The sequence below is a fragment of the Drosophila bipectinata genome, chromosome XR (genome assembly GCF_030179905.1).
Source record: "Drosophila bipectinata strain 14024-0381.07 chromosome XR, DbipHiC1v2, whole genome shotgun sequence".
Lineage (NCBI taxonomy): Eukaryota > Metazoa > Arthropoda > Insecta > Diptera > Drosophilidae > Drosophila > Drosophila bipectinata.
In genome coordinates, this window is record NC_091735.1 from 18,090,715 (window position 1) to 18,116,706 (window position 25,992).

Consider the following 25,992-nt stretch of genomic DNA (forward strand, 5'->3'; position numbering starts at 1 on the left):
TTAAAAACAAAAACAACCCAGACACGTGACTAAGAAGCCCAGAAGAAGGGTCTATATTATAGGGGGAATGTGAATCGATTTGGGTATTTATAGAAGTGCAGGCTCATTTTGCGCCCTTATTTCACAACAAAAGAAACCTTTTCATTTCCAGAAAGAAAACAAAAGTCGTCTCACAGAATCTTTTGTGGCTTATTTGAAAACTTAACCAAAATAGAAACTAAGAAATAAAATAATAAACTTAGCTAAAGTTTTGGAAAAACAATTAAAACACTGGCTTCGATTTTTTTTTTTTTTTGTTTCGTTTCCATTGGCAATCCCAAAGGGTGAGGGAAGTGTGTGTTACCGGAAGTGGATTATGCTGGGGATTCAGTGGGAAACTGCCAATGGAGAACATATCTATTCAACATTTCTTCGCACTACATTAAAACATGCTCTCTTTTGGATGCCTTCTCATCAAAACAATTAGAACTAAACGAAAATTAGAAACAAGCGCTCGGCGCCCGGAAGGTGTCTGTGCTCCATACTGTGCTGCCGAGGTAGTGGGTAGTTTGTGGGTCTATCTGGGGGGGCGGCCTCTACTGCAGGTGATGCGCCTGCTTGCACTGCCGCAGCGCCTCGTTGAATCCCTCGCAGAGCGACAAGTCCGCCTGACCCTGGGCGCACTGGAGGAACTGCTTGATCTCCCAGGCGCAGGCACCCTGCGGCTCCGTCTGCTGTGGCTGCTGGGCGTAGTACTGCTGCTGGGGGGCCGGGGCCGCTGCGGCGGGTGCTGGAGCAGCTGCCTCCTTGTCGCCGGATCCGCTGAACAGCGAGGTGATGCCCGCGCCCACGGTGTGTCCAATAGCCGATCCAACGGCCACACCACCGGCGGTGGCGGCCATCTGCTGGAACATAGACGGCTGCTGGGGTGCCGGCATGCCCACGGCGCTGGGTGGAGCGGCAACGGGTGCCGGTGGTGGTGGTGGGGCTGCGGCACGTGCTGGCACAGGTGCGGGAGCTGGGGCCGGTGCGCTACTGTAATTGGAAAGAGTATGGTTACTATTAGTTGTCTTCGCTGAACTTTGTACCTTTATAGGCCAAGTCATAACAGATTCTGAGATTATTCTCACATTTCTATAAACGTTATAGCTTATCTCTTCGGTAACCCCATGGAATGGGTCAAAAAAACTATTAAGGCATTTAAGACACTAGCCAAGATAGAGGAAACAATAGAGCTTCAGGTAGAACCTTGACAATCCAAGGCCTCAACACTGGAACATCCCACATTATGGGGTCTCCTCCAATGCTCTTATTTTTTATAGGTTACGTAACCGTAACTCATTTTTCAGGTGCCCCGCAAAACGACGGTGGGTGAGGGAATGCTACCCGGTATCGGAAGACAATGATGTTCCGATCCTCAGGCGATTACGAAATGCTCTTCCTCCTCCTGGTGGCGCTTTGTCGTTTCCTTTATCTTGGCCCGTGCTTTGTTTCCGGATTTCGTTAACTTACCGACGAGCGGATGGCGGGGGGCTGGCAGAACGTCCACGACGAACCATTTTGTTTGTTTGGTTTAACTGTTTACTTGATTTCTGACTGAAAATCACACGAAAATTTCGCTGTTTGCTGCTTGACAATTGCCTCGAATGATGGCTGTCGGAATCTTATAAATGAAATTCGATTTCGACGAGAAAGTTCGGCCTGTTTTTTTTCGCCAGGTGGCAGCACTGTTATCGACGAAAAAAGTTATCGATAGCTTGGCGATGGTTTTCCTCATATATGGCAGCCTTGATGCTACCTCTGGCATCTCTATATTAACGGGAATTCACCTAAGGGCGGGTGGTTTAAATTTGAACGTGTTTTTGGGTGATTACCCTTATTCTTGAAGACTTTTTGAAAATATAGTACTGAATTACCTCTTTTAAGCATATATAAATAAGTTATTAATTAACTCTTAAATACTTTATCTCTATATTATAAATTCAACCAACTAGCTTTTAGGAAAAGTTTTACATATATAATTTACATATTTTTGTAATAACCTGCTGGGTTTTGTTGTAAGAGAAAATTCCACTCACAGACACACACACACCAACACATGCGCAGGCCGGGTGACGAGCCTCCTACACGCGCTCTCTCCGGGTTCTCCGGGCTCTCCCGCCCCCTTCTTCTCTCATTGTTTATCCTCTCTCTCTCGGTAAACGGATAAAAGTGTTATACCAAAACCAGTTTACATGCGCAGCGTATAACAGCTGAAAGCTCCCAGCGCTGCCACCGCCTCTGCTGCTCACGTCGACTGCTCCGCCAGCAGAGCTGCTCAAAAAGGACAAACTCAAGGGCACCGAAACGCGGAAGAAGAAGCACCCAAACCGAAAACCGAACACCGAACACAAAAAAAAAAACAAAAACAATTACAAATTTCTTGTGCCGCCTTTGATAAGTACATAGTAGTAGTTGCTTTGATTAGCATACTCTGAAAAAAAAAAAATATCAAACATGTGTGGCTGGCGCTGCCTGGGCTCAAGCCCTCTCATAATTTTTTTTCTAGATTGCACAATCAGTTTGGTATTTTTTTTTTTCCTACCATTAAAATCCTCTTTTTTTTTTTTTTCTTTCCTTCCGCCACTCCCACGCTTTTTGACGTTGGGAGAGGATTTCATTCCGTGAGTGGGCGTGCTCGTGGGTTGTATGGATGCCGGCTGACACACTTTCGTCCTTCTCGGCCCGCCACTACTTGCCGTCGCCCTCGCATGCGCCTTCCTCCTAGCTCGGCCGTAGGCGGCGCGTGCCCTTTGAGGTTATGTTCGCATATTTAAGCAAGTGACATTGATTAACCATCAACTAGAGCCAACAGCGTTGAGCCACTAAGTTAGTACATACACTATCTGACCATCGTTCGGGGCTATTGATATCGATTCCCACCAAATTTTTCCACTCCCCTCCACAGGCACGCACGCACAGGAACAGCTGTCGTGTACCGCCGTTACATATGTATGCGATTTACCGTTACACACAAAAGCAAAAAGCTCAAGATTTGTGAGGTTAGGAAGTTCTGAAGAAAAAAAACAAACAATTTGATGGCTATTACTATTCATAGAATCAGAAATGGCCTGATATTGTCCATCCATAAATTCGATAAGGTTCCCGATAATAAATACCATTCCGTATTTGGTGATTCTGTGAATTCCAAGCCGACATTTCATGTCTCCTCCCCCGCTGAGACACTTGAAATCTCAAGGTTATTGGTCCGGCCGATCCGTTATCGCGGATTCGGCGGATCAGCCATGTACATATATTGCACTGAGTTGTAGTAGCTGGTGCGGGCAACCCATAAAATAAAACCGTATCCGGAGTCCGGGCACAAAACTTTCGCCTGCGTCTGGGAACTTCTGGCGTTATCGAATTCCTTTCTCGATAGGGAAAGTTCTCGACGATCGATTGATTTATGCAACTGCGCCGATTTAGTTGCCCCACCGACCAATCCCCGCCCCCCTTTTTTTTTTTTTTTGCACCTGATAAGCCCACCCGGGGGGGGGAGTACTCCAATATTCACTCCAAAAGCACTCGACTCTTGACAAAAAAAAAAATAAATAAATAATGAAATTCCAGTGTTTGTGTGTGTGTGTGGGGGGGGGGTTATCAATCTCAGTACCCAAAAATATTAATCCACTATGGCAACAGAATTGACAGATTTTGGTTGGGAACAATAGATATAGGGCCCATCCAGAGGGTTCAAAAAAAAAAAAACATGAATTAATTAGGGTCTGTACAATAGAGGGCTTATCGGGGGTCTTGATGGTATTATCGCCTGATAGACCGCCTGAACTTGGCACTTTTACTTTCCCTTGTTTTTAGTGAAAACTATGCACTGGGATTACCAGTTTAGTAGCCAGGTAGGTAGTTAGAAACTTTAAACGACGCCACACCTTATCTGAAATAATTACAAATTGGCCAAATATATACCTCCCATAGCCCCATTCAAATTTGATTATCTCGAAGATAGAGTATCTCTGGCAAAAACGTGGAGATATTCCAAGTACTTCTGCTGGTGAATCAACCCTCCCTCGAGGCCTAATCTTGCGTGGGTTGAGTTGAAAATTTAAGACTTTGGTGGTCGGCCCCAGAAGTACATATAGTAAATAGTCAAAAGTCAATAATCAAAGGGACCGAACCAATAAACGATAATAGTATAGCCATAGAGGTCTTTTTTTTGGCTCATGGAGCATTACAATTTAAATTCCTATTTCTGGGGCTTATCAGTCAAGTGGTTTGTCGACAATGATCTCCTCGGGACGAGAACCCGTGGTGGTCCGGAAATAAAGTTATCTCTCCAACCTTCCATTAACCTCCGATCTATTCAGAGCAAGACTTCTTCTTGGATTCATTCCAAAATTCCGAGTTTTTATTTGGCATGTGAGCTTATCAGCTGTGGGGTTTTCGGCAACCATTCTAATTACACTCTCCAGTACCCACTACCCAGTACCCAGTATTGTGGGGGGATAGGAACCCGGACGGAGCTTCGATCCCCCGTACAAATTCGCACACATTCTTTTTTTTATATGGCCCGGTCATAAATGTGTTTATTGTTTATAATCGTAAACAAATAACGCCAGAAAAGAGCACACAGCTCGTGATCCGGGGTCCAGGCCCCGGGGAGTGTGAAATATTTATTTTTTTTTTTTTTGGGGGGCAATACAATACTATATTCATTCGAATCCGTCGTAGATTAGCCAACCAAGCCACTTGTCAATTGACCCTTGCTTATCGAGGGGGCTTCGAATATTTGATATTTCAAGCTTGAGATATAATATATTACAGAGATACTCTCTCTCTCTCTGATCTCTTTTGGTAATCCCCGGGGCAATTGAAACCCCTCATCTATATCTGGATATCTGGATCTTATGCAACTTGTTCGAAATTGCGTTTTACGGCAATTGAATAGCGGAAGACAACGATATCCAGTTCGAGATCGAATTGCATTCGTTTCTCTTTTTTTTTTAGCTGCAATTATCGTAGTATAGTCCACAAATGGCCCTGGCTGGGAATAGTTGCTAAATGACTGGTTCTGGCTATTGTGTTTACTGCAAAATGAATGAATGGACTGGGGAGGGCAGCTCAAAGTTCCGCCATACATACATACATATATAGTTCATAGTCGGGTCTGGTCACTCACCTGCAATCGAATAATAACTGAAAGTAAACAAAAATCATAGTCATAGTGTCATGGTGTTCCAATATCCAATTGCAGTAGTGCCTCCTCTATCAAGATTCTAAAGAATCACTATAGTTGTTGATGATGCACTTCCCGGAACATCCCCCATCTAGAACTCGGAGCCAAGTCCAGTCCAGGTGGATTGTATAAGAGGCCCAGATCCAGCTATTGGGTTGGGGGGGTAGTATTATTGTGGTGGGGTGTGAGAAATGCAGAAACGTGATCTATTCCAGGTTGTCTCCACTGACATTTTTTGCGGTTATCAGCCGAGCTGTGTGTGTCCCATTTGCACCCAAAAATGGTTCGTTGTTTACGTTTGTTTTGGCCGCTATTTGTTATTGTTATTGTTATTATTTATAGCGCTTCGGAAAGGTGTTTAATTTATACCCCCCACATGCTCCGATCCACCCACCCACAGTAGAGTCGTTCTCATCCTCATGCCCCGGCATAAATCATCATCGTTTTCAATTATCCTCTAGATGGGTTTCTTTTTAAGATTCTCTGTTAAGTGTGACCAATTCTGTGTAAACAGTTTAAAATGAAAAATCCTGAATTTCTGCATCACAGAAGTCGTGGCATTTTGAGCTTCCTGACAAGTAGTCCTTGAACCGAATTGGCATTGCCCAAAATTCAAGGGCCCTGACCGGAGCCCAAAATTAAATCAGTTCGTCTCCGGACCTCGCCGAGTTCGGGTCTAAATAATAAAATAAAATAAATAAAAAGTTTTCAATAAATTGTGAAAAATATTAAATAGTTTGAAAAATGAAAAATATAAATTGGTCTAAAAAGTGAAAGTGTTTAATCAGGTATTTATTTAATATTAATTATTTTTCAGCATTATTTAATATTCATTTATTATTTTTTTTTTTTCGCTATTATTATTTTGATAATTATTAAAATGAATATTCAATATTATTGAAAATATATTAATATATGAAAAAAAAAATATAATATGAAAATAATAATAAATAAATTTAAATAATTAATATATATTAATATAATAATATAATAATTAATATTAATATAATAAATATTAATATTTTATTATTCAAAATAATAAAAAACTATTTATTTATTATTATTGATTTATGTATTATTCATTTCTTTATTATTCATTTCTTTATTATTCATTTCTTTATTATTTATTATTATTGACAAAATTATTTATTAATATTTATATTTTTATTTTTTTTTTCTCCTTTTCAGCTTCATTATTTTATTCTACAAAAATGGGCCTGGTAATTATATTTATTTTTTAAAAATATTAACTTTTGTCACCTTATGTCTTTAAATCAGATTTTGACTATCTACATCTATACATAGTATCTTAAATAATTTAAGTAACTTAAATTAATATCTCTATTCCCTCAGCTTCTTTATGTTTAAATTACGACAATCGTTCTGCAGTTCTGATTTTCTAGAACAGGGATGGGGCTTTATTATTCATTTAACTATTATTTTACTACGTAAGTATTAATTTTAATATACATAATTACTGGTAAGATTAACCCTAATTCAATTAATTTCTTTAGTCCTGCTCAGATGGACCATCGGACCAATGGTGTTTGTAGTCCGGAATTGTATCTGATTTGGAACTGCTCTTTTTTTTTTATTGTTTTATTTGGTAAATATTAATTCCACTAGTATATAAATTCTTAATTTTAACTTCAAATGTCCACAGCCTTTACCATTTAACATAACTTTGTCAAGTAAACTGGAGCATCGGTCCGGGGGTGTCTGTCATCCGGTCTGATTTTCTGATTTTTGTTTTATTTTCAATATATTCATTGTGAGTATTGTGAACCAACATTAATTTCTCTGTTCTATTAGCTCTTTTCCATTCAAAGAAAATACCCTGGACTTTATTGCGTGAAAATTTCGCAGAGTAATGGGTCTGCTTTCCTTATATTTTATTGGGATCTGATTGGAACTGTCCTTTTCATTTTTTTTATTTGGTAAATATTAATTCCACTAGTATTTAAATTCTTAATTTTAACTCCAAATTCCCACAGCCTTAACCATTTATTATTATTGTGGGGGCCCCTTGATGTTCTCAACAATCGCGTTGCAGTTCTGATTTTCCAGAACAGGGATGGGGCCTGATTTCTTTGCTTTATTCTTCATTTAACTATTATTTTACTACGTAAGTATTAATCTTAATATACATAATTACTGGTATCATTAACCCCAATTCACTTTCAATTCAATTTCTTTAGTCCTGTTCAGATGGACCATCGGACCAATGGTGTTTGTAGTCCGGAATTGGATCTGATTTGGAACTGCTCTTTTTTTTTATTGTTTTATTTGGTAAATATTAATTCCACTAGTATTTAAATTCTCAATTTTAACTCCAAATGTCCACAGCCTTTACCATTTAACATAACTTTGTCAAGTAAACTGGAGCATCGGTCCGGGGGTGTCTGTCATCCGGTCTGATTTTCTGATTTTTGTTTTATTTTCAATATATTCATAGTGAGTATTGTGAACCAACATTAATTTCTAATTTCTCTGTTCTATTAGCTTTTTCCATTCAAAGAAAATACCCTGGACTTTGTGTAAATATTTCGCATAGTAATGGGTCTGATTTCCTTATATTTTATTCGAGTATCGCCAATATTCATCTTTCTTTACCGCATCACTAGCTTTTAAGGTAAATATAATTATATTTATTAGCTGATTCAGAAAATAATCACAAACTTCTATCTCCAGGCTTCGTTTTAAGATTTCTGCATAGAAATTTCGCATAGCTTGGGTCTGATTTCCTTATATTTTATTCGGATCTGATTGGAACTGTCCTTTTCTTATTTTTTTATTTGGTAAATATTAATTCCACTAGTATTTAAATCCTCAATTTTAACTCTAAATGCCCACAGCCACTTAATGTTCTCAACAATCGCGTTGCAGTTCTGATTTTCCAGAACAGGGATGGGGCCTGATTTCTTTGCTTTATTCTTAATTTAACTGTTATTGTACTACGTAAGTATTATTCTTAATATTATTACTGGTAACATTAACCCTAATTCACTTAATTTCTTTAGTCCTGCTCAGATGGACCATCGGACCAATGGTGTTTGTAGTCCGAAATTGGATCTGATTGGAACTGTCCTTTTCATTTTTTTTATTTGGTAAATATTAATTCCACTAGTTTTTAAATTCTCAATTTTAACTTCAAATGTCCACAGCCTTTACCATTTAACATAACTTTGTCAAGTAAACTGGAGCATCGGTCCGGGGGTGTCTGTCATCCGGTCTGATTTTCTGATTTTTGTTTTATTTTCAATATATTCATTGTGAGTATTGTGAACCAACATTAATTTCTCTGTTCTATTAGCTCTTTTCCATTCAAAGAAAATACCCTGGACTTTATTGCGTGAAAATTTCGCAGAGTAATGGGTCTGCTTTCCTTATATTTTATTGGGATCTGATTGGAACTGTCCTTTTCATTTTTTTTATTTGGTAAATATTAATTCCACTAGTATTTAAATTCTTAATTTTAACTCCAAATTCCCACAGCCTTAACCATTTATTATTATTGTGGGGGCCCCTTGATGTTCTCAACAATCGCGTTGCAGTTCTGATTTTCCAGAACAGGGATGGGGCCTGATTTCTTTGCTTTATTCTTCATTTAACTATTATTTTACTACGTAAGTATTAATCTTAATATACATAATTACTGGTATCATTAACCCCAATTCACTTTCAATTCAATTTCTTTAGTCCTGTTCAGATGGACCATCGGACCAATGGTGTTTGTAGTCCGGAATTGGATCTGATTTGGAACTGCTCTTTTTTTTTATTGTTTTATTTGGTAAATATTAATTCCACTAGTATTTAAATTCTCAATTTTAACTCCAAATGTCCACAGCCTTTACCATTTAACATAACTTTGTCAAGTAAACTGGAGCATCGGTCCGGGGGTGTCTGTCATCCGGTCTGATTTTCTGATTTTTGTTTTATTTTCAATATATTCATAGTGAGTATTGTGAACCAACATTAATTTCTAATTTCTCTGTTCTATTAGCTTTTTCCATTCAAAGAAAATACCCTGGACTTTGTGTAAATATTTCGCATAGTAATGGGTCTGATTTCCTTATATTTTATTCGAGTATCGCCAATATTCATCTTTCTTTACCGCATCACTAGCTTTTAAGGTAAATATAATTATATTTATTAGCTGATTCAGAAAATAATCACAAACTTCTATCTCCAGGCTTCGGTTTAAGATTTCTGCATAGAAATTTCGCATAGTAATGGGTCTGATTTCCTTATATTTTATTCGGATCTGATTGGAACTGTCCTTTTCTTATTTTTTTATTTGGTAAATATTAATTCCACTAGTATTTAAATTCTCAATTTTAACTCCAAATGTCCACAGCCTTTACCATTTAACATAACTTTGTCAAGTAAACTGGAGCATCGGTCCGGGGGTGTCTGTCATCCGGTCTGATTTTCTGATTTTTGTTTTATTTTCAATATATTCATAGTGAGTATTGTGAACCAACATTAATTTCTAATTTCTCTGTTCTATTAGCTTTTTCCATTCAAAGAAAATACCCTGGACTTTGTGTAAATATTTCGCATAGTAATGGGTCTGATTTCCTTATATTTTATTCGAGTATCGCCAATATTCATCTTTCTTTACCGCATCACTAGCTTTTAAGGTAAATATAATTATATTTATTAGCTGATTCAGAAAATAATCACAAACTTCTATCTCCAGGCTTCGTTTTAAGATTTCTGCATAGAAATTTCGCATAGCTTGGGTCTGATTTCCTTATATTTTATTCGGATCTGATTGGAACTGTCCTTTTCTTATTTTTTTATTTGGTAAATATTAATTTCACTAGTATTTAAATCCTCAATTTTAACTCCAAATGCCCACAGCTACTTGATGTTCTCAACAATCGCGTTGCAGTTCTGATTTTCCAGAACAGTAGTGGGGCCTGATTTCTTTGCTTTATTCTTAATTTAACTGTTATTGTACTACGTAAGTATTATTCTTAATATAATTACTGGTAACATTAACCCTAATTCACTTAATTTCTTTAGTCCTGCTCAGATGGACCATCGGACCAATGGTGTTTGTAGTCCGGAATTGCATCTGATTTGGAACTGCTCTTTTTTTTATTGTTTTATTTGGTAAATATTAATTCCACTAGTTTTTAAATTCTCAATTTTAACTCCAAATGTCCACAGCCTTTACCATTTAACATAACTTTGTCAAGTAAACTGGAGCATCGGTCCGGGGGTGTCTGTCATCCGGTCTGATTTTCTGATTTTTGTTTTATTTTCAATATATTCATAGTGAGTATTGTGAACCAAAATTAATTTCTCTGTTCTATTAGCTTTTTCCATTCAAAGAAAATACCCTGGACTTTGTGTAAATATTTCGCATAGTAATGGGTCTGATTTCCTTATATTTTATTCGAGTATCGCCAATATTCATCTTTCTTTACCGCATCACTAGCTTTTAAGGTAAATATAATTATATTTATTAGCTGATTCAGAAAATAATCACAAACTTCTATCTCCAGGCTTCGGTTTAAGATTTCTGCATAGAAATTTCGCATAGTAATGGGTCTGATTTCCTTATATTTTATTCGGATCTGATTGGAACTGTCCTTTTCTTATTTTTTTATTTGGTAAATATTAATTTCACTAGTATTTAAATTCTCAATTTTAACTCCAAATGTCCACAGCCTTTACCATTTAATATAACTTTGTCAAGTAAACTGGAGCATCGGTCCGGGGGTGTCTGTCATCCGGTCTGATTTTCTGATTTTTGTTTTATTTTCAATATATTCATAGTAAGTATTGTGAACCAACATTAATTTCTCTGTTCTATTAGCTTTTTTCCATTCAAAGAAAATACCCTGGACTTTGTGTAAATATTTCGCATAGTAATGGGTCTGATTTCCTTATATTTTATTCGATTATCGCCAATATTCATCTTTCTTTACCGCATCACTAGCTTTTAAGGTAAATATAATTATATTTAATAGCTGATTCAGAAAATAATAACAAACTTCTATCTCCAGGCTTCGTTTTAAGATTTCTGCATAGAAATTTCGCATAGCTTGGGTCTGATTTCCTTATATTTTATTCGGATCTGATTGGAACTGTCCTTTTCTTATTTTTTTATTTGGTAAATATTAATTCCACTAGTATTTAAATCCTCAATTTTAACTCCAAATGTCCACAGCCTTTACCATTTAACATAACTTTGTCAAGTAAACTGGAGCATCGGTCCGGGGGTGTCTGTCATCCGGTCTGATTTTCTGATTTTTGTTTTATTTTCAATATATTCATAGTGAGTATTGTGAACCAACATTAATTTCTCCGTTCTATGAGCTTTTTTCCATTCAAAGAAAATACCGTGGACATCAATTGCGTGAATATTTCGCATAGTAATGGGTCTGATTTCCTTATATTTTATTCGAGTATCGCCAATATTCATCTTCCTTTACCGTATCACTAGCTTTATGAGGTAAATATAATTATATTTAATAGCTGATTCAGAAAATAATCACAAACTTCTATCTCCAGGCTTCGGTTTTACATTTCCGCGTAGAAATTTCGCATAGTAATGGGTCTGATTTCCTTATATTTTATTCGAGTACTACCAATATTCATCTTCCTTTAACACACGTAAGTAAATTCTTACTTCTTAAAATTAATTGATATATTCTGAAGACTAGCTGTGTCTGGCAAAATTTAATTATATTTAATAGCTTATTCGAGATATAATCACGAACTTTTCTATCTCCAGGTTTCGGTTCCTGATTTCCTCCTATATTTTAACTTTCATATTATATATCATATATCAAAGGTTTTTGCCTCCATGGTTTTTTTTTGGTAAATATTATCTTTAATAATGTTGATTCTGCAATTAAAAATGTATTTCTTTCAGTTTACCTTCTGATTTTCTCCTTTTTTTTAATTATTTATATTATAATACCCCCTGCAAAGGTATCTAAATTCTAATACCTGCATTCCATGCTCTCTAATTTTCTCCTCTGATAAATGTTTTCCCGAAAACCCCCAACGAGTGAGTAATTTTAGTAACTAATTGAAATTAAATAATAATATTATCTTTCCTGTAGGTGGGCCTTATTTCTTGATTTTATTTTTCACCTTTAAACCATTTTCTGATGTTTTTCTAATTATTTCCTCATGGAGACCCTCTCTTGTACTTGTTCTTCTTGTGAGTATTAAAAATAAAAAACACACTTAGTGTTAACTAATATACTAATTAACTAATTCTTCCTAAAAAGGCTCTCCTTCGATCGTGGTCTTCGAATCATTATTGTCATCTTCCCTGGGTCTTATTTGAATTAATTTTCCACAAAACTACTACACAATGACACATTTTAAACTTTGTGACTCTTCTATTCTGAGAATTAAAAGATATTTGAATGCCTAAATCTATATAGTCTTTTACTTAAGAATTCCCCAGTTTCAGGTTCATTCATTAATAGATCAGATCACTTTGCTGGACAAACAAGTTGGAGAATTCCTAACCAAAGTCTCGTGCCCGCTTGTCTGCAAATTGACTCAAGTGTCTGGGATCAAATAAATTTGTATGCCCAGCAATTTCCTCTAGAGAGTCGGATATGTAGTGTGTCTTCCAGAAGAAGACTGTCTCCCCACTTAATTGGGGTAGAGGCAGTTTCTGGCAGTTTGTACCGCCGCCGCTCAATTGGTTTGCATTTGGGTTCGTTAAGCGATTAGTTCAATTCAATCATTCAGTTTTCATTCACTTACATCATCTATCGAGTGAGTGGCCGTGACCGTCGATGAGGTCTCCGCCGGAGGCAACTGTACCGGATCTGGGAGGGGGCAGTACCAGGGCCAGGGTCCTACGTCTGGGGCTCAAGTTCTGGGGTATTCCAATTACAGAACTCGAGACAGACTCTCGATTCTCGATGATGATTATGCGCAGTATTGTTGACGATTGTAATTGGAAGTCGCAGACATATCAGGGTGATGTTTAATTAAAAAAGATTCTTATAAACTATCAAGAAATACGAGAAACTTTCTTAAAACTTTACATAAACATATATTTATCATCCATCCAATTAGCTGGGGGATACACTCACCTGCCCGATTGAGATCTTCTCCAGCTCAATTACCTGGATTATATCACTCAATTTAGCTTATATATAGGTATATACATATATATCCCAATGCCGCCGACAACTCACTTTGTTTTTTTGCGCTTTTCCCCCTCGCGAGGCTCTTAATTACTCATTTTTTTATTGCCTTTTTCTCGCGTGGGGTATGTACTTCAGTGTTCCATTTGCGGTTTTAAATTAAAACGTAATTAAAATAATTTTAGCTGCAGAATTTATTGTTTAGGGTTTCCAAGGCGAAACACGAGCGCTGCCAACAAAAAAAAATAAAAAATATTGTGTTTTTTTTTGCCAAAGTCGCTAATTTGGCAGTAAAACAAGGCAGAGTCAATTGCCTCCCTAAGAGAGCTGACAAAAAAAAAAAAAATGCCACAAAAAAACAAAAGCGTTATAAACTAATAACGGTAATCGTTCACAGAAAACAACAACCATAAAAACAAGATCGCCAAAGGAAGTGACGGCAGCCATCTATGGGTGGTGTTTAGAGTGTTTGTTGGAATGCTGTTGGAATGATTGGTTTTTTTTTTGTATTGGAATCTGGATCTTTAGAAACTTTTTTTTGGCTTATAACTATAACCCAACTCTGTCGTGATTTCAAATTAATTGTGTTTGTTGGAATGCTGTTCGAATGGTTGTTGGCTAGCGCGTTGGAATGATTGGTGTCTTTTTATTTGGAATCTGGATCTTTAGAGCCTTGTCTTTGGTTTATAATTATAACCCATAATTATAACCCTGATTTATAATTAATTGTATTTGTTGGAATGCTGTTGGAATGGTTGTTGGCTAGCGCGTTGGAATGATTGGTGTCTTTTTGTTTTGGAATATGGATCTTTAGAGCCTTGTCTTTGGTTTATAATTATAACCCTGATTTCTAAATAATTGTGTTTGTTGGAATGCTGTTGGAATGGTTGTTGGCTAGTGCGTTGGAATGATTGGTGTCTTTTTGTTTGGAATCTGGATCATTAAAGCCTTGTCTATGGTTTATAATTATAACCCATAATTATAACCCTGATTTCTAATTAATTGTGTTTGTTGGAATGCTGTTGGAATGGTGCTTAGTGCGTTGAAATGATTGGTGTCTTTTTGTTTTGGAATCTGAATCTTTTAAGCCTAGCCTTTTCTTTATAATTATAACCCAACTCTGTCCTAATTTGTTAATAATTGTGTTTGTTGAAATGGTTGGTGTCTGTTGGTGAAACTGAATCTTTATAACCCTATCATCTGCTTTGATTGCAAAATTATAGGACTTATCTTCTCTCTACAATAGCTTAAGAAATCTGCATTCTTTCGCCAGTTTATGGGTCTCTGAGATAAACGATTACCAAGCAAATACATCCATACATACGTCAATCTTTATAGAACATTACGTATCTGGCATATCGTGAAATACTGGCCATTATAAAGTCTCGGACTACCGAAGTGCGAAATCAAAGGTTTTATCACGACGCCGATCGATAAGATTTGATATCTGAGATACGGCCGGTACTGGGCCTATGGGGAAATAGAATGTCAGTCGAATGTCAAACTAGAAAAGTCTCAATTGGTCTTGTGGGTTCCAAAAAGTAGTATATACATACATACATATAGTATGTATGTTGCTCCTTCCTGTGTCGTATGATTTTGTTGTCTAAACTGGTTTATGTCTCCCGACCTGGTTTAAGACTTTCAATATCCGTCAGTATATCGCTCGGAACTTGTATGTACATTTTTCCGAGTGCTGACTTGTTATGATTTTGTATTTATGAGGCGAGTGCCAATTGTCAATCTTTTTGCAGCTGTTTCGTTAATGTTATACCTTTTTCAATTTAAATATGCAAATATTGGTACACAGAAAAGGGTTTAGAAGACCTTATGGTCCTAATTATTTTTTTTTTAAAAGCCATCAGTCTCAAGTGTATCTTGGTCGGCAACTGTACTCCTGGATAGTATCGGGTATCTTATAACCTGGCCACACCTGACTTTTGTTTTGCAGTGTAGCTGCCTCACATGATTTGGTTTTTGTTTTTTTTTTTTATTGTTTTTGTTTCCCTGTTGCATTTCCATTTCACACTTTCCGTTTGAAAAAATACCTTTGCGGTTTGCAATTTAGCATTTGCGTAACAACCAAAACAACACAGCGATAAAGCAGTGCCAGAGCAGTACGAGGCGATAGCGAGAGAATAGAGAGAGACACTTTTCCCCACTTTTGAAGATCAAGGGGAGAAGACTTTCTTTCTCCATCTCTCTTCATCACTATCGAGTTGTTTTTGCTTTTCTTTTTTATTATTGCGTATTTTGTTTTCGGTCTTCGATTCACCGCCCCCCCTCCCCCCCTGCTGCGCATTAAAAACTATTTTAGAAAAAAGTGTTTTCGAAGCATATTTTGTAAAATTGCCGCGAAATTAACGCGAAATTTGCGACAACAACAACAAAAGTAAGCTGTCAAAGCCTCCTAAAAATGTTGAAAAGAATTCTTCTGTTCTGGCTGACTCGGCGCTCAATGATAAATCTTTCGACTGACGTAGGGGGGGCTGAACGCTTCGAGGCGTGGCCCGGCACGGCCGCCCACTTACTTTGGGGGCACGGTGACGTATACGCGATATTTTGATAAATTATATTCGCAGAATGGCATTCTATATCTACTATAGATATATAGATATTTTTATACCCTTGCAGAGGGTAACGCAGTGAAGGAGACATCTCCGACCCTATAAAGTATATATATTCTTGATCAGGATCACCTCCTGAGTTGATATGAGCATGTCCGTCTGTCCGTCTGTCCGTCTGTCCGTCTGTCCGTCTGTCTGTCCGTCTGTCTGTTTCTACGCGAACTAGTCTCTCAGTTTTAAAGCTATCGACTTGAAACTTTGCACACACCCTTCTTTCCTTTGCACGCAGTATATAAGTCGGAACGGCCGGGATCGGCCGACTATATCCTATAGCTGCCATATAACTGATTGATCGGAAATGGTATAACTTTAGTGTTTTTAGAGTTAGAGAGTTCAAATTTGACATGAGAGCTATTTTTGGCAAAATATTACGACATGCCAAATTTCATAAGGATCGGCCGACTATATCCTATAGCTGCCATATAACTGAACGATCGGAAATGACCCAACTTTCGTGTTTTTAAAGATAGAAAGCTGGAACTTGGTACAGATTATATTCTTGGTCAGTTAATCCGATCCAAATTTCATAAAGATCGGTTGACTATATCTTATAGCTGCCATATAACTGAACGATCGGAAATGGTTTTTGGTAGAAATACCAACTTTCGTATTTTTGAAGATTGAAGTTTGGGACTTTTTTTAGATTTTGTATTGTAATAAATTGGATTATATATTCCTATTCCCATAAGGATCGGCCAACTATATCCGATGTTTGCGATATATATCCGGTTTTACCTGCAAGGGTATATAAACTTCGGCTCCGCCCGAAGTTAGCTTTCCTTTCTTGTTTATTGATTCTATCGGAAATTAGCACCCGACTGTTAACTCCCAGCCGAATCCGGATGGCCACAGAAATGGGGTGGCCCTGGTTGGGGTCTATGGGGTCTTGACACTAAAGCCAACGCTAAGTTAAGGCTTAATTTAATCAAGGTTCAAGAACTTTAGTCTTAGAAACTATAGTTTTGTGTAGCAGCATTTTTTGTGGGAAGGGGAGATATTTTAACAAAATCTTAGGGAGTCTTTTAGGCTTCCAATTGAAAAGTCTCAAGCAAACATATAGAGTCTAGACCCCCTGATCATCGCTAATCTATAGCCTCTATAATAACTCCAACTGATCAATACGGCCTCAGAGACATGCAAGTGTCACCAATGGGCGTTCAGCCACGACTTGGAATATCCGTTCTCTGGAGAATATAAAAGCCTAGAAGAATTCCAAAGAATTCCAAAGTGCCTACGAAATGCCAGTTTTTGGTTTGAAATTGTTTATTCTGGCGGTGAGTGTTGTTGGCCTAACATGGCGGGCGAAGCTTCTTGCGAATTGGGGCGGCACAGATTTTGGGAATTATCTGACCGCTTCTGGCGAATCCGTAAAGTATCCACAAAATACACACAGACGTATACACAAACACAGATACAGATACAGGTATATGCGGGTCCAAAGCCGGCTATAAATTAGTGGCCAGACTCGATTTGGGACATCAGTTGAGTTTCGCTTAGGGTTCAGGTAGCATCATTACCACTGCCATTATCACCATGAAGCTGTACGTTTGCGTGGCCTTTGTTGCCCTTATGGCCCTCTCGGCCCCGGCCCCATCGGAGGCCCTGTTGGGCGCCAAGCTCGCCCTTCTCAAGGCCATTGGCGGCGGCCTGGGCGGCGGCTCCGGTTCCGGTGGATACGGCAGCTCCGGCTCCGGCTACGGCAGCGGCGGCTACTCCGGCGGCTACAATCAAGGATACTACAGCCAGCCCAGCCGCCCGGTCTATAACTCCGGCTACGGCAGCTCCTCCTCCAGCTCGTCCTCCAGCTCCTACGGCGGCGGTTATGGCGGCGGCTACGGAGCAGGCGAGCAGGTCATCAAGGTCATCAAGGTGATCGAGCATCCCTCGTACCGCTCCTCCGGCTATGGCGGCGGCTACGGCGGCAGCTACTCCTCGTCCAGTGCCAGTGCCTCTTCCAGCGCCAGCTCCTCTGGATACTCTGCACCCGCTGTGTCTTACTCCGCTCCAGCTCCTGCTCCTGCCGTGACCTACTCGGCTCCTGCCCCGGCTGTGACTTACTCCGCTCCAGCTCCCGCTGTGACCTACTCCGCTCCAGCTCCTGCTGTGACTTACTCTGCTCCTGCCCCGGCAGTGACTTACTCTGCTCCAGCTCCCGCTCCTGCAGTCACCTACTCCGCTCCCGCTCCTGCCGTCACCTACTCGGCTCCTGCCCCTGCTCCCGCCGTGACCTACACCGCTCCCGCTCTGGCTCCAGTTTCCGTGGTCCGCTACAGCGCTCCCGCTCCTGCCCACGCCCCAGTGGTGCGTTACACCGCTCCTGCTCCCGCTCCCGTGCTGCGTTACATCGCTCCTGCTCCGGCCCCAGTTGCCATCCCCGCCACCGTGGTCATATCCGCGCCTGCCCCCGCCCCCGTGGTGATCCCCGCACCCGCTCCCGTGGTGGCCCCCGCCCCCATCAACTACGCCCCCCAGAGCCAGCAGGTGGTGAAGACCATCAAGCTGATCGTGGACGAGGACCACGCCCCCGCCCCAGTCTACGGGCCCCCAGCTTCAGTGGCCACCGGCTACTCCAGCAGCGCCTCGGCTAGCAGCTCTGCCAGCTCCAGCGGTGACTACAGCACCGGATACAACGGAGGCTACAACGGAGGTTACAACGGCGGCTACAACGGAGGCTACAGTGGCGGAAATTCCGGACTGGGCTTCGGTGCCGGCTGGAAGCGCGGCGGCATATTCGAGAAGCTGGTGGGCTGCTAGATCGGAACATCCCAGAATATAGTCACCAAAAAAAAAAACACCAATAAGAACCACAACCTCAAGCGTAACCATAAACGTACTCAACTATTTTTTTTCTAGTTCTAATTCTAAAAACGAATAATCGTAATTTTTATACCCTTGCAGAGGGTATTATAATTTTGTCCAAAAGTGTGCAACGCAGTGAAGGAGACATCTCCGACCCTATAAAGTATATATATTCTTGATCAGGATCACCTCCTGAGTTGATATGAGCATGTCCGTCTGTCCGTCTGTCCGTCTGTCCGTCTGTCTGTCCGTCTGTCTGTTTCTACGCGAACTAGTCTCTCAGTTTTTAAGCTATCGACTTGAAACTTTGCACACACCCTTCTTTCCTTTGCACGCAGTATATAAGTCGGAACGACCCAGATCGGCCGACTATATCTTATAGCTGCCATATAACTGATTGATCGGAAATGGTATAACTTTGGTGTTTTTAGAGTTAGAGAGTTCAAATTTGACACGAGAGCTATTTTTGGCAAAACATTACGACATGCCAAATTTCATAAGGATCGGCTGACTATATCCTGTAGCTGCCATATAACTGAACGATCGGAAATGACCCAACTTTCGTGTTTTTGAAGATAGAAAGCTGAAACTTAGTACAGATTTTATTTTTGGTCAGTTGATCCAACCTACCAAATTTCATTAGGATCGGCCGACTATATCCTATATCTGCAATATATCTGAACGATCGGAAATGGTACTTGGTAGAAATATCCACTTTCGTATTTTTGAAGATAGAAGCTTGGGACTTTCTTTTAGATTTTTTATTGTAATTAATTGGTTTTATTATGACGTAATCATAAGGATCCGCCAACTATATCCGATGTTTGCGATATATATCCGGTTTTAGCTGCAAGGGTATACCAACTTCGGCTCCGCCCGAAGTTAGCTTTCCTTTCTTGTTTTTACTTAAAAGTATAGATGTTAGGGTGTGGAATGGATATTGCTTTGGGGGTGAAAGATCTGGGGACCTGAACTTGCTTTTTTCATATTACGTATACGCCGGGTGCGCCCGAGAAGTTTCTATTGCTGGGCAAAATGCACAATCAAGCGAAATTCCAGGCCCAGGGAGGAGTGCCTGTCCACTGATAATGATCACTGGAGAGGTTGATAAGAGAGGGTTAAGGACAAGGCGAGGGCATCAGGTGCACTAAGTGGGGCTAAGTGGGGTGATCCCCAGTGGACAAAGATTAAAGGAATCGAGCTCATGTGAGCTCATTCGAATCTGATTAATACCCAGAGCAGGGTATCTCCCATTTGGAATTCCCCTCACCACAGACAGTCGAAATTGCGGTTGGCATTTCTAAATTGAAAATTTGCATTCGAAATATTTAAATTGGGGCTTTCAAGCCCCCTTCCCCTTTCCCTCGCCAGACTGGGGCAGTAAAACGTGATCGAGTCGTGCCGGAGATTGCATTATTTTCCGGTCCAATCCGGTGCCTTTCTAATACAGTTTTCCATCGAAATGGATGTTTTGTTTGAGTGTACAAATGACACGACCACTGCCTTAGCCCCCAAGCCCACATGCCCCCTGCTGCCCCCCCTCACACACATTTACGATCAATGGCTCAATCAAGCCTTTTGTCTGTCTGTCCGACTGGCCCGGTCCGCACTTGTAATTCAAATGCGTCAAACGAATACTGCAAATGATTCAATTTAAAATGGACTACAAAGCGGCGGGAAGGAAGGTGGAGTACAGACAATGGAGATACCCTCTGGATAGTCATCAGAAAATAAGATGATAGAGTATAGAACTTGTAGTTACCCTCTAAATACAAGTAGAGACGGGGTTAAAGATCTTTCTCTTAGGAAACTGACTAAAACGTGGAATAATAAGCTCTTTTATGAAAAAATAAAGATGGTAGATAACAGACCAAGAATATACCCTCCAAATACAAGCAGAGACCAAGTTTAAGATCATTCTACTGACTAATATTAAAATTACCAAGTTATAATCTAACTAAAATATAGTATTGCTCGCTCTATCATCCAACGAAAGAGAAAATAGAGTACAGACCCTATAGACACCCTCCAAATACAAGCAGAGACCAAGTTTAAGATCATTCTACAGACTTATATGAAAAATACCAAGTTCTAAGTCCAAGTTCTGAGCTCTATCATTCAACAAAAGAGCAAATAAAGTACAGACCCTATAGACACCCTCCAAATACAAGCAGAGACCAAGTTTAAGATCATTCTACAGACTTATATGAAAAATACCAAGTTATAATCTAACTAAAATATAGTATTGCTCGCTCTATCATCAAACAAAAGAGCAAATAAAGTACAGACCCTATAGACACCCTCCAAATACAAGCAGAGACCAAGTTTAAGATCATTCTACAGACTTATATGAAAAATACCAAGTTCTAAGTCCAAGTTCTGAGCTCTAGCGTCTAAAAAAAGAGCAAATAAAGTACAGACCCTATAGACACCCTCCAAATACAAGCAGGGACCAAGTTTCATATGATTTCAGCTCCAAAAAATATCCCCTAACTATCGTTACAGGGTATCGCCTGGCGTAATAATATAAATAACAAAAATTAAGCTTTCTGACTGATTGTCATTGTCACTGATGATGCATAATTTCAGACTGAAATTTCGTAAACAAATAGCCCTTGTCGGGAATAAATATGTATGTAGACCTCCCCCCAAATCATTATCCCCCCCCAAAGAACACACACATTCCAGAACTCGTATCTGTTTCTCATCAGCGGTTTTTTGTTTTATTTTTTTTTTAGTTTCCATATCTGCATCTCGATAAACAATCCATTCATCTTCAGATTCCAAGCCTTGTGGTTTATTTCTGTTTAGATTTTAGTTTTTTTTTTTTTTGATAACTAGACTTGGTGTAACAGGGGTTATGTTCTTTATCTTACAAATCGTTTTTTTTTTTGTTGAAAAATAGAAACACTTGTTTTTTAGCTTTGGATTTTTCTTAAATATTCTCCATTAATGTCTGATCGCCTCGTGACTCCACTGAAAAAAAAAACACACATCATGTCTTTGTTGTTGCCTGAGAATGCTGACCAGCAGCACTTAGAAAAAACCAAAAATAGATGAAACAAAAATATAAAACTTTTATGAATTAAGAACAAATTTTATTTGCTTTTCATTTTCGCATATTTTTTTTTGCCTTTTGCCTTTTCGCTTTCGCTTTCTCGCATTTCTCTTCGGCGATAGTTGTTTTAGTTGTTGTTGTTGTTGTTGTGGGTAAATAATAATTAAATATAATTAAGGGATGGGGGGGGTTGGTGGTTGGGGTGGTATATAGTATTGCGGGCTTCCACGACAACATTTAGAAACTAAGATATGAACTAAACACTAAACTAGGTCAAAAAATGTACAATTACATAAATAATCGGCTCACAACAGTGCATCCATCCATTCTACTATAGTGTCTACTATATCCGAGGAAAAAAAAAAAAAAAGCACACACCTTCTGCCTTCCTTATATGTTTAGTTTTTTAAACAACAAACAAATTCACTAAACAAAGACAGTACAAAGCAAGTAGATTACAAAAAAAAAGTCAGTAATATATATAGTGGCTAATGTATATCATATTTTATATATATATATATAGATATAGATATATATATATATATATATGTAAATATATATATGTATGCAAGTATTATCATATAACGCTTCGTAATAGGTTCTATATAAACATTTACAATTACAGAAAGGACACCATCTAGCGCCGTAGGGTTCCTCGTAGGGTTCATCTTCGCCTAGTATTTCCTATCTCTCTCTCTCTCGCTCGGTCTGTCTGTCCTGCTCTTCTTCCTTTTAGCGGCTTTTTTTTCAAGTATTTTCATATTTTTTTATAATTTTCTTTTTTTTCCATTAACAATGTGCGATTTTGTCGGTTGTCCTGCAGGATATGCTAGAATGCTTGTAGCACGATAGTATAACAATTTCTCTCTCTCTCTCTCGCTCTATTTCTCTTTCTCTTTCTGTGGGCTAGGGCTAGGGCGGGGGGATGGGAGGGGAGGTCTGTCACCAAAATTTCGAAATCGAAATCGAAAAGAAATTCGTTTCACAAAATTGTACTATAATAGTGGTTTTTTTTTTTGTGTATTATTACTTTATCGGTTTTGTTTTTATATATATATATGTAGGTGTATATAATAGCATAACAAATGTTTAACAAAAATCGAAAATCGATCCATATAATCATTAAGCATTACCATTCTTTTTAAGTTTTTTTTTTATGTTTTAACTAGGAGAGAAAGAGATAGAATGCAACAAATCTTCTGTCTCTTAGTGGGATTACTTTTTTGTATTTTTTTTTTTTTGCTTTTCTTTCTGAATGTTTTTTTTTTTTTCTTTAAAAACTTTGTTTTCTCTTTCGTTTTTTTTTTTTTGCCTAATTAAAATACTAAAGCAGCTCATCGCCAGGTGGCGTTGTTTCTGTGGGCATGGCTGGCGCCCCCTGGCGACAGCCAACGAAGGAACCTACACAGTGGGGCCTCGCTAACTCTCCAATAGCTCCGAAAAGGTCTCTCTCTCTCTCTCTGTCCCCCGACGTTGATCCGACGCATTGGGAGTCCCTCGAAGAGGACCATCTGGTCGGGGAGGTTGTTCTGTGAGGATAATGTATGGAGCTGGTCTGGCTGATCTGGCTGGTCTGGCTGGTCTCTTCATCTGGCAGCTGGTTTTTGTCTTTGTCTTTCTGGTGTGGGCGCTTTGGCGAGTTAGCGAGGCCTGACTGTAATTACGCATACGCCGTGGTGGCCGTGGCCGTGTACTAGGTGTTCTCCGGTTTCCGCCGCCTGGCCTTCCGCTCGCAGGACTTGAACGGCGACAGATGATCCTACTTCTTGGGCGAGAGCATGTCCTCGCGACAGGCGACCGCCGCCACCAGCGCCGCACCGCGTCCAGATCCATCCTCCGATAGCATCAGATCGAATGTGATGCCCGGCTTGATCAGCTTCGAGATCTTCTCCACCATCAGGTTGTGGAACTTGGGATGGAACCGATACACACTGCCATCGACGCCGACGGTCACGTGCGGTTCGTCCATCTTGTTGATCAGAGTGGCGATGCCGGCGGACACCAAGTGGGCGGCCCGCTTCGAGACGCACTCGCAAATGTAGCGAACGTTGGCGCAATCGCCGTCGGTGGCGTTGGTCAGGCCGAGCTCCTCCAGGACCAGCCGGCAGTTGGTGAAGGTGCCGGGCTCGTCGGCCTCGATCTCGCTCACGTACTTGGTGAAGAAGAGGCCGCGCGTATTGAGCACCTCCGAGTCCTGGCCGTTGAACAGTATGCCCGCATGGGTCATCTTGACGAGAACGAGGCGGACCAGCTCGCCCATGTACATGCCGGAGATCATCTTCTCGAAGGTCTGCTTGCCGGGATTGATGCTGTGGACGTCGATGTCGCGATCGAACTCGGTACGGACAAAGTCGAGGGCACCGTTGTCGCCGAAAGCGCCCCACTCGGTGTTGATCAGGACATGGGGCTTCTTGTTGTCCGCCTCGACATCGAAGAGCTCCGCCTCCTCGACCCGTTCCATGTAGCAGGCATTGGCGCCGGTGCCGACAATGAGACCGATCTTGCAGTTGTGATTCTTCCAGGCGCAGCTCATCAGGGTGCCGGTGGTGTCGTTCAGGATGGCGCACACATCGATCTGGACATCGCCGCGCCGGGCGATGGCGTCCTTCAGCAGCTGGACCACATCCTCGTTGACGACACCGGCGCAATTGAAGCCCTTCGTCCAGGTCTCCAGCAGGCCCTTGGTGAGGCCCAGCTGACGCAGCGGGAACGAGAAGGTGAAACCCAGTGGCAGACGCTCCTGGTAGACATTGTGCTCCGCCATAAAGTTGGACAGGCACTCGGCTATGTGATCGAACAGCTGGGTGCCCGAACCGATCATGATGTGCTGGGGTATGGCATAGATGCGGGACTCCATCTGGAAGTCGTTGTTCTCCTGCAGGTGGATCAACAGCACCCGGAAGTTGGTGCCGCCGAGGTCGAGGGCGAGGAACTTGCCGCGCTCATTGCCATTGGGCAGATCCTGTACATACGTAACGAAGCACTTGACATTGGCCTTCGGGTGCGTGTCCTTGGCGAGGCCCCGGCGCAGTTCGTGCAGGATGCGATAGCACAGCTCCTGCACCTGTTCGTCCGTTAGCAGCAGCTGCTGACATAACTCGTGCACCATTTTCTTTTTCTCTGATGCGCTAGCGGCCGCAAAACGGTTCGCCTCCAACGCTATCGCTGCATTTGTGGCCGCTGTTGCATTTGCGTTCACCGCTGCCGTTGAGCTGCATTTTGTGGTTGTTTGTGATGCTGTCGCTGCCGCTGCCGACGTCGCAGTTGCTGTTGCCACTCCCCCCGATACACCCACTCGATCCGTTTCGTCGCGACTATGGCCGTTCAGCTGTGCGGTACCGTTGCTATTTATAGACACACTCCTCATAGCGCCGTTCAGCTCCCGATCCATGCTTCTTGCCTTTTTACCTCTCGAGGATTGCACTCACACGGGAAAAAAAAAATAAATAGAATAAAACTAGTAATGCACTCGCGATTTTTTTTGTTTTTTTCACGCTTTTCCTTCTTTCTTCGTTCTCGCCTTGATCTGCTTTCTATCTTCTGAATGTTTCTATTTTTTTTTCTATTTCTTTTTCAGATATTTTGCCTTGCGCCTTTAGCCTTCTTCCGCTTTTTTTTCTCAGCTCAGTGCTCGCTCTCTCCGGTTATTTTTACTTGGTCCGCACGCGTCCGTTGCCGTGAAATGTTTTTTATGGAATTAAATCCACTCGCTGCGAGCTGCTCGCTTTACGCTGTCGCTGCGAGCGCCGCCGCCGCCGCCGCCGCAGCCACTGCCGCAGTCGACGTCAGCGTCGGCGGCGTCACTGGTTGGCTGCTGGCTCTGTGGCGCTCCCGCTCTCTATTTGGCGCGTGAAGGAACCTTGAAGGTCAAAAACTGAAAATTAGTATGGGGCGGCTAGTTATGGGAGATATGGCGCAGTCGGCATAGGCGAAACCGCATACGCCTCTGGGGCCCAGCGCCCCCCCGCCGGATAAAGAAAGAGAGAGCCAGAGTGTGCGCCGTGGCGCTTTGCCGTCCGAATGAGTCAACGGAATGGGTTTATGCGGAGACCTCCGATCGCACAGAATATCAAGAAGTTCATTAAAGATTTTTATTAATTTATTAATATTTTATCTAAATTTTAACACATATGAGTCTTTTTGGAATAAAATCATTATTAAAAG

General features: G+C 40.6%; 3 protein-coding genes and 1 long non-coding RNA gene across 7 annotated transcripts; 2 read left to right on the top strand and 2 right to left on the bottom strand.

Annotated features, from left to right (window-relative positions):
- Positions 1-168: 168 nt before the first annotated feature.
- Positions 169-1,665, bottom strand: Chchd2 (Coiled-coil-helix-coiled-coil-helix domain containing 2). The gene is made up of 2 exons (XM_017251050.3): positions 1,492-1,665; positions 169-1,014 (listed from the first exon to the last, which is right to left on the bottom strand). The coding sequence occupies exons 1-2, from the start codon at positions 1,536-1,538 to the stop codon at positions 576-578; spliced, it is 486 nt and encodes a 161-aa protein (XP_017106539.1). The 5' UTR covers positions 1,539-1,665; the 3' UTR covers positions 169-575.
- A 4,089-nt stretch (positions 1,666-5,754) lies between these two features.
- On the top strand, positions 5,755-12,606 carry LOC108131861 (uncharacterized). 4 transcript variants are annotated; one of them, XR_011441794.1, is made up of 38 exons: positions 5,755-5,997; positions 6,398-6,429; positions 6,563-6,657; positions 6,724-6,815; positions 6,873-6,980; positions 7,039-7,146; positions 7,204-7,334; positions 7,408-7,498; positions 7,556-7,663; positions 7,728-7,841; positions 7,901-8,007; positions 8,065-8,167; positions 8,230-8,316; positions 8,374-8,481; positions 8,540-8,647; positions 8,705-8,835; positions 8,909-8,999; positions 9,057-9,164; positions 9,229-9,342; positions 9,402-9,509; positions 9,567-9,674; positions 9,739-9,852; positions 9,912-10,018; positions 10,076-10,178; positions 10,241-10,330; positions 10,388-10,495; positions 10,553-10,666; positions 10,726-10,833; positions 10,891-10,998; positions 11,057-11,170; positions 11,230-11,336; positions 11,394-11,501; positions 11,560-11,678; positions 11,738-11,839; positions 11,961-12,046; positions 12,102-12,239; positions 12,295-12,395; positions 12,466-12,606. It is a non-coding gene; the product is annotated as an uncharacterized lncRNA (long non-coding RNA). The 4 variants fall into 4 exon arrangements; XR_011441796.1 differs by lacking the exons at positions 10,076-10,178; positions 10,241-10,330 and having other exon boundaries at positions 5,756-5,997; XR_011441795.1 differs by lacking the exons at positions 8,065-8,167; positions 8,230-8,316 and having other exon boundaries at positions 5,757-5,997.
- A 4,827-nt stretch (positions 12,607-17,433) lies between these two features.
- LOC108131867 (skin secretory protein xP2-like) lies at positions 17,434-18,901 on the top strand. Its single transcript, XM_017250946.3, has one exon. It carries the CDS (start codon positions 17,505-17,507, stop codon positions 18,723-18,725), a length of 1,221 nt encoding a protein of 406 aa, XP_017106435.2. The 5' UTR covers positions 17,434-17,504; the 3' UTR covers positions 18,726-18,901.
- A 3,003-nt stretch (positions 18,902-21,904) lies between these two features.
- Positions 21,905-25,540, bottom strand: Hex-A (Hexokinase A). The gene has a single exon (XM_017251011.3). The coding sequence runs from the start codon at positions 25,217-25,219 to the stop codon at positions 23,588-23,590; it is 1,632 nt and encodes a 543-aa protein (XP_017106500.2). The 5' UTR covers positions 25,220-25,540; the 3' UTR covers positions 21,905-23,587.
- Between the last annotated feature and the right edge of the window lie 452 nt (positions 25,541-25,992).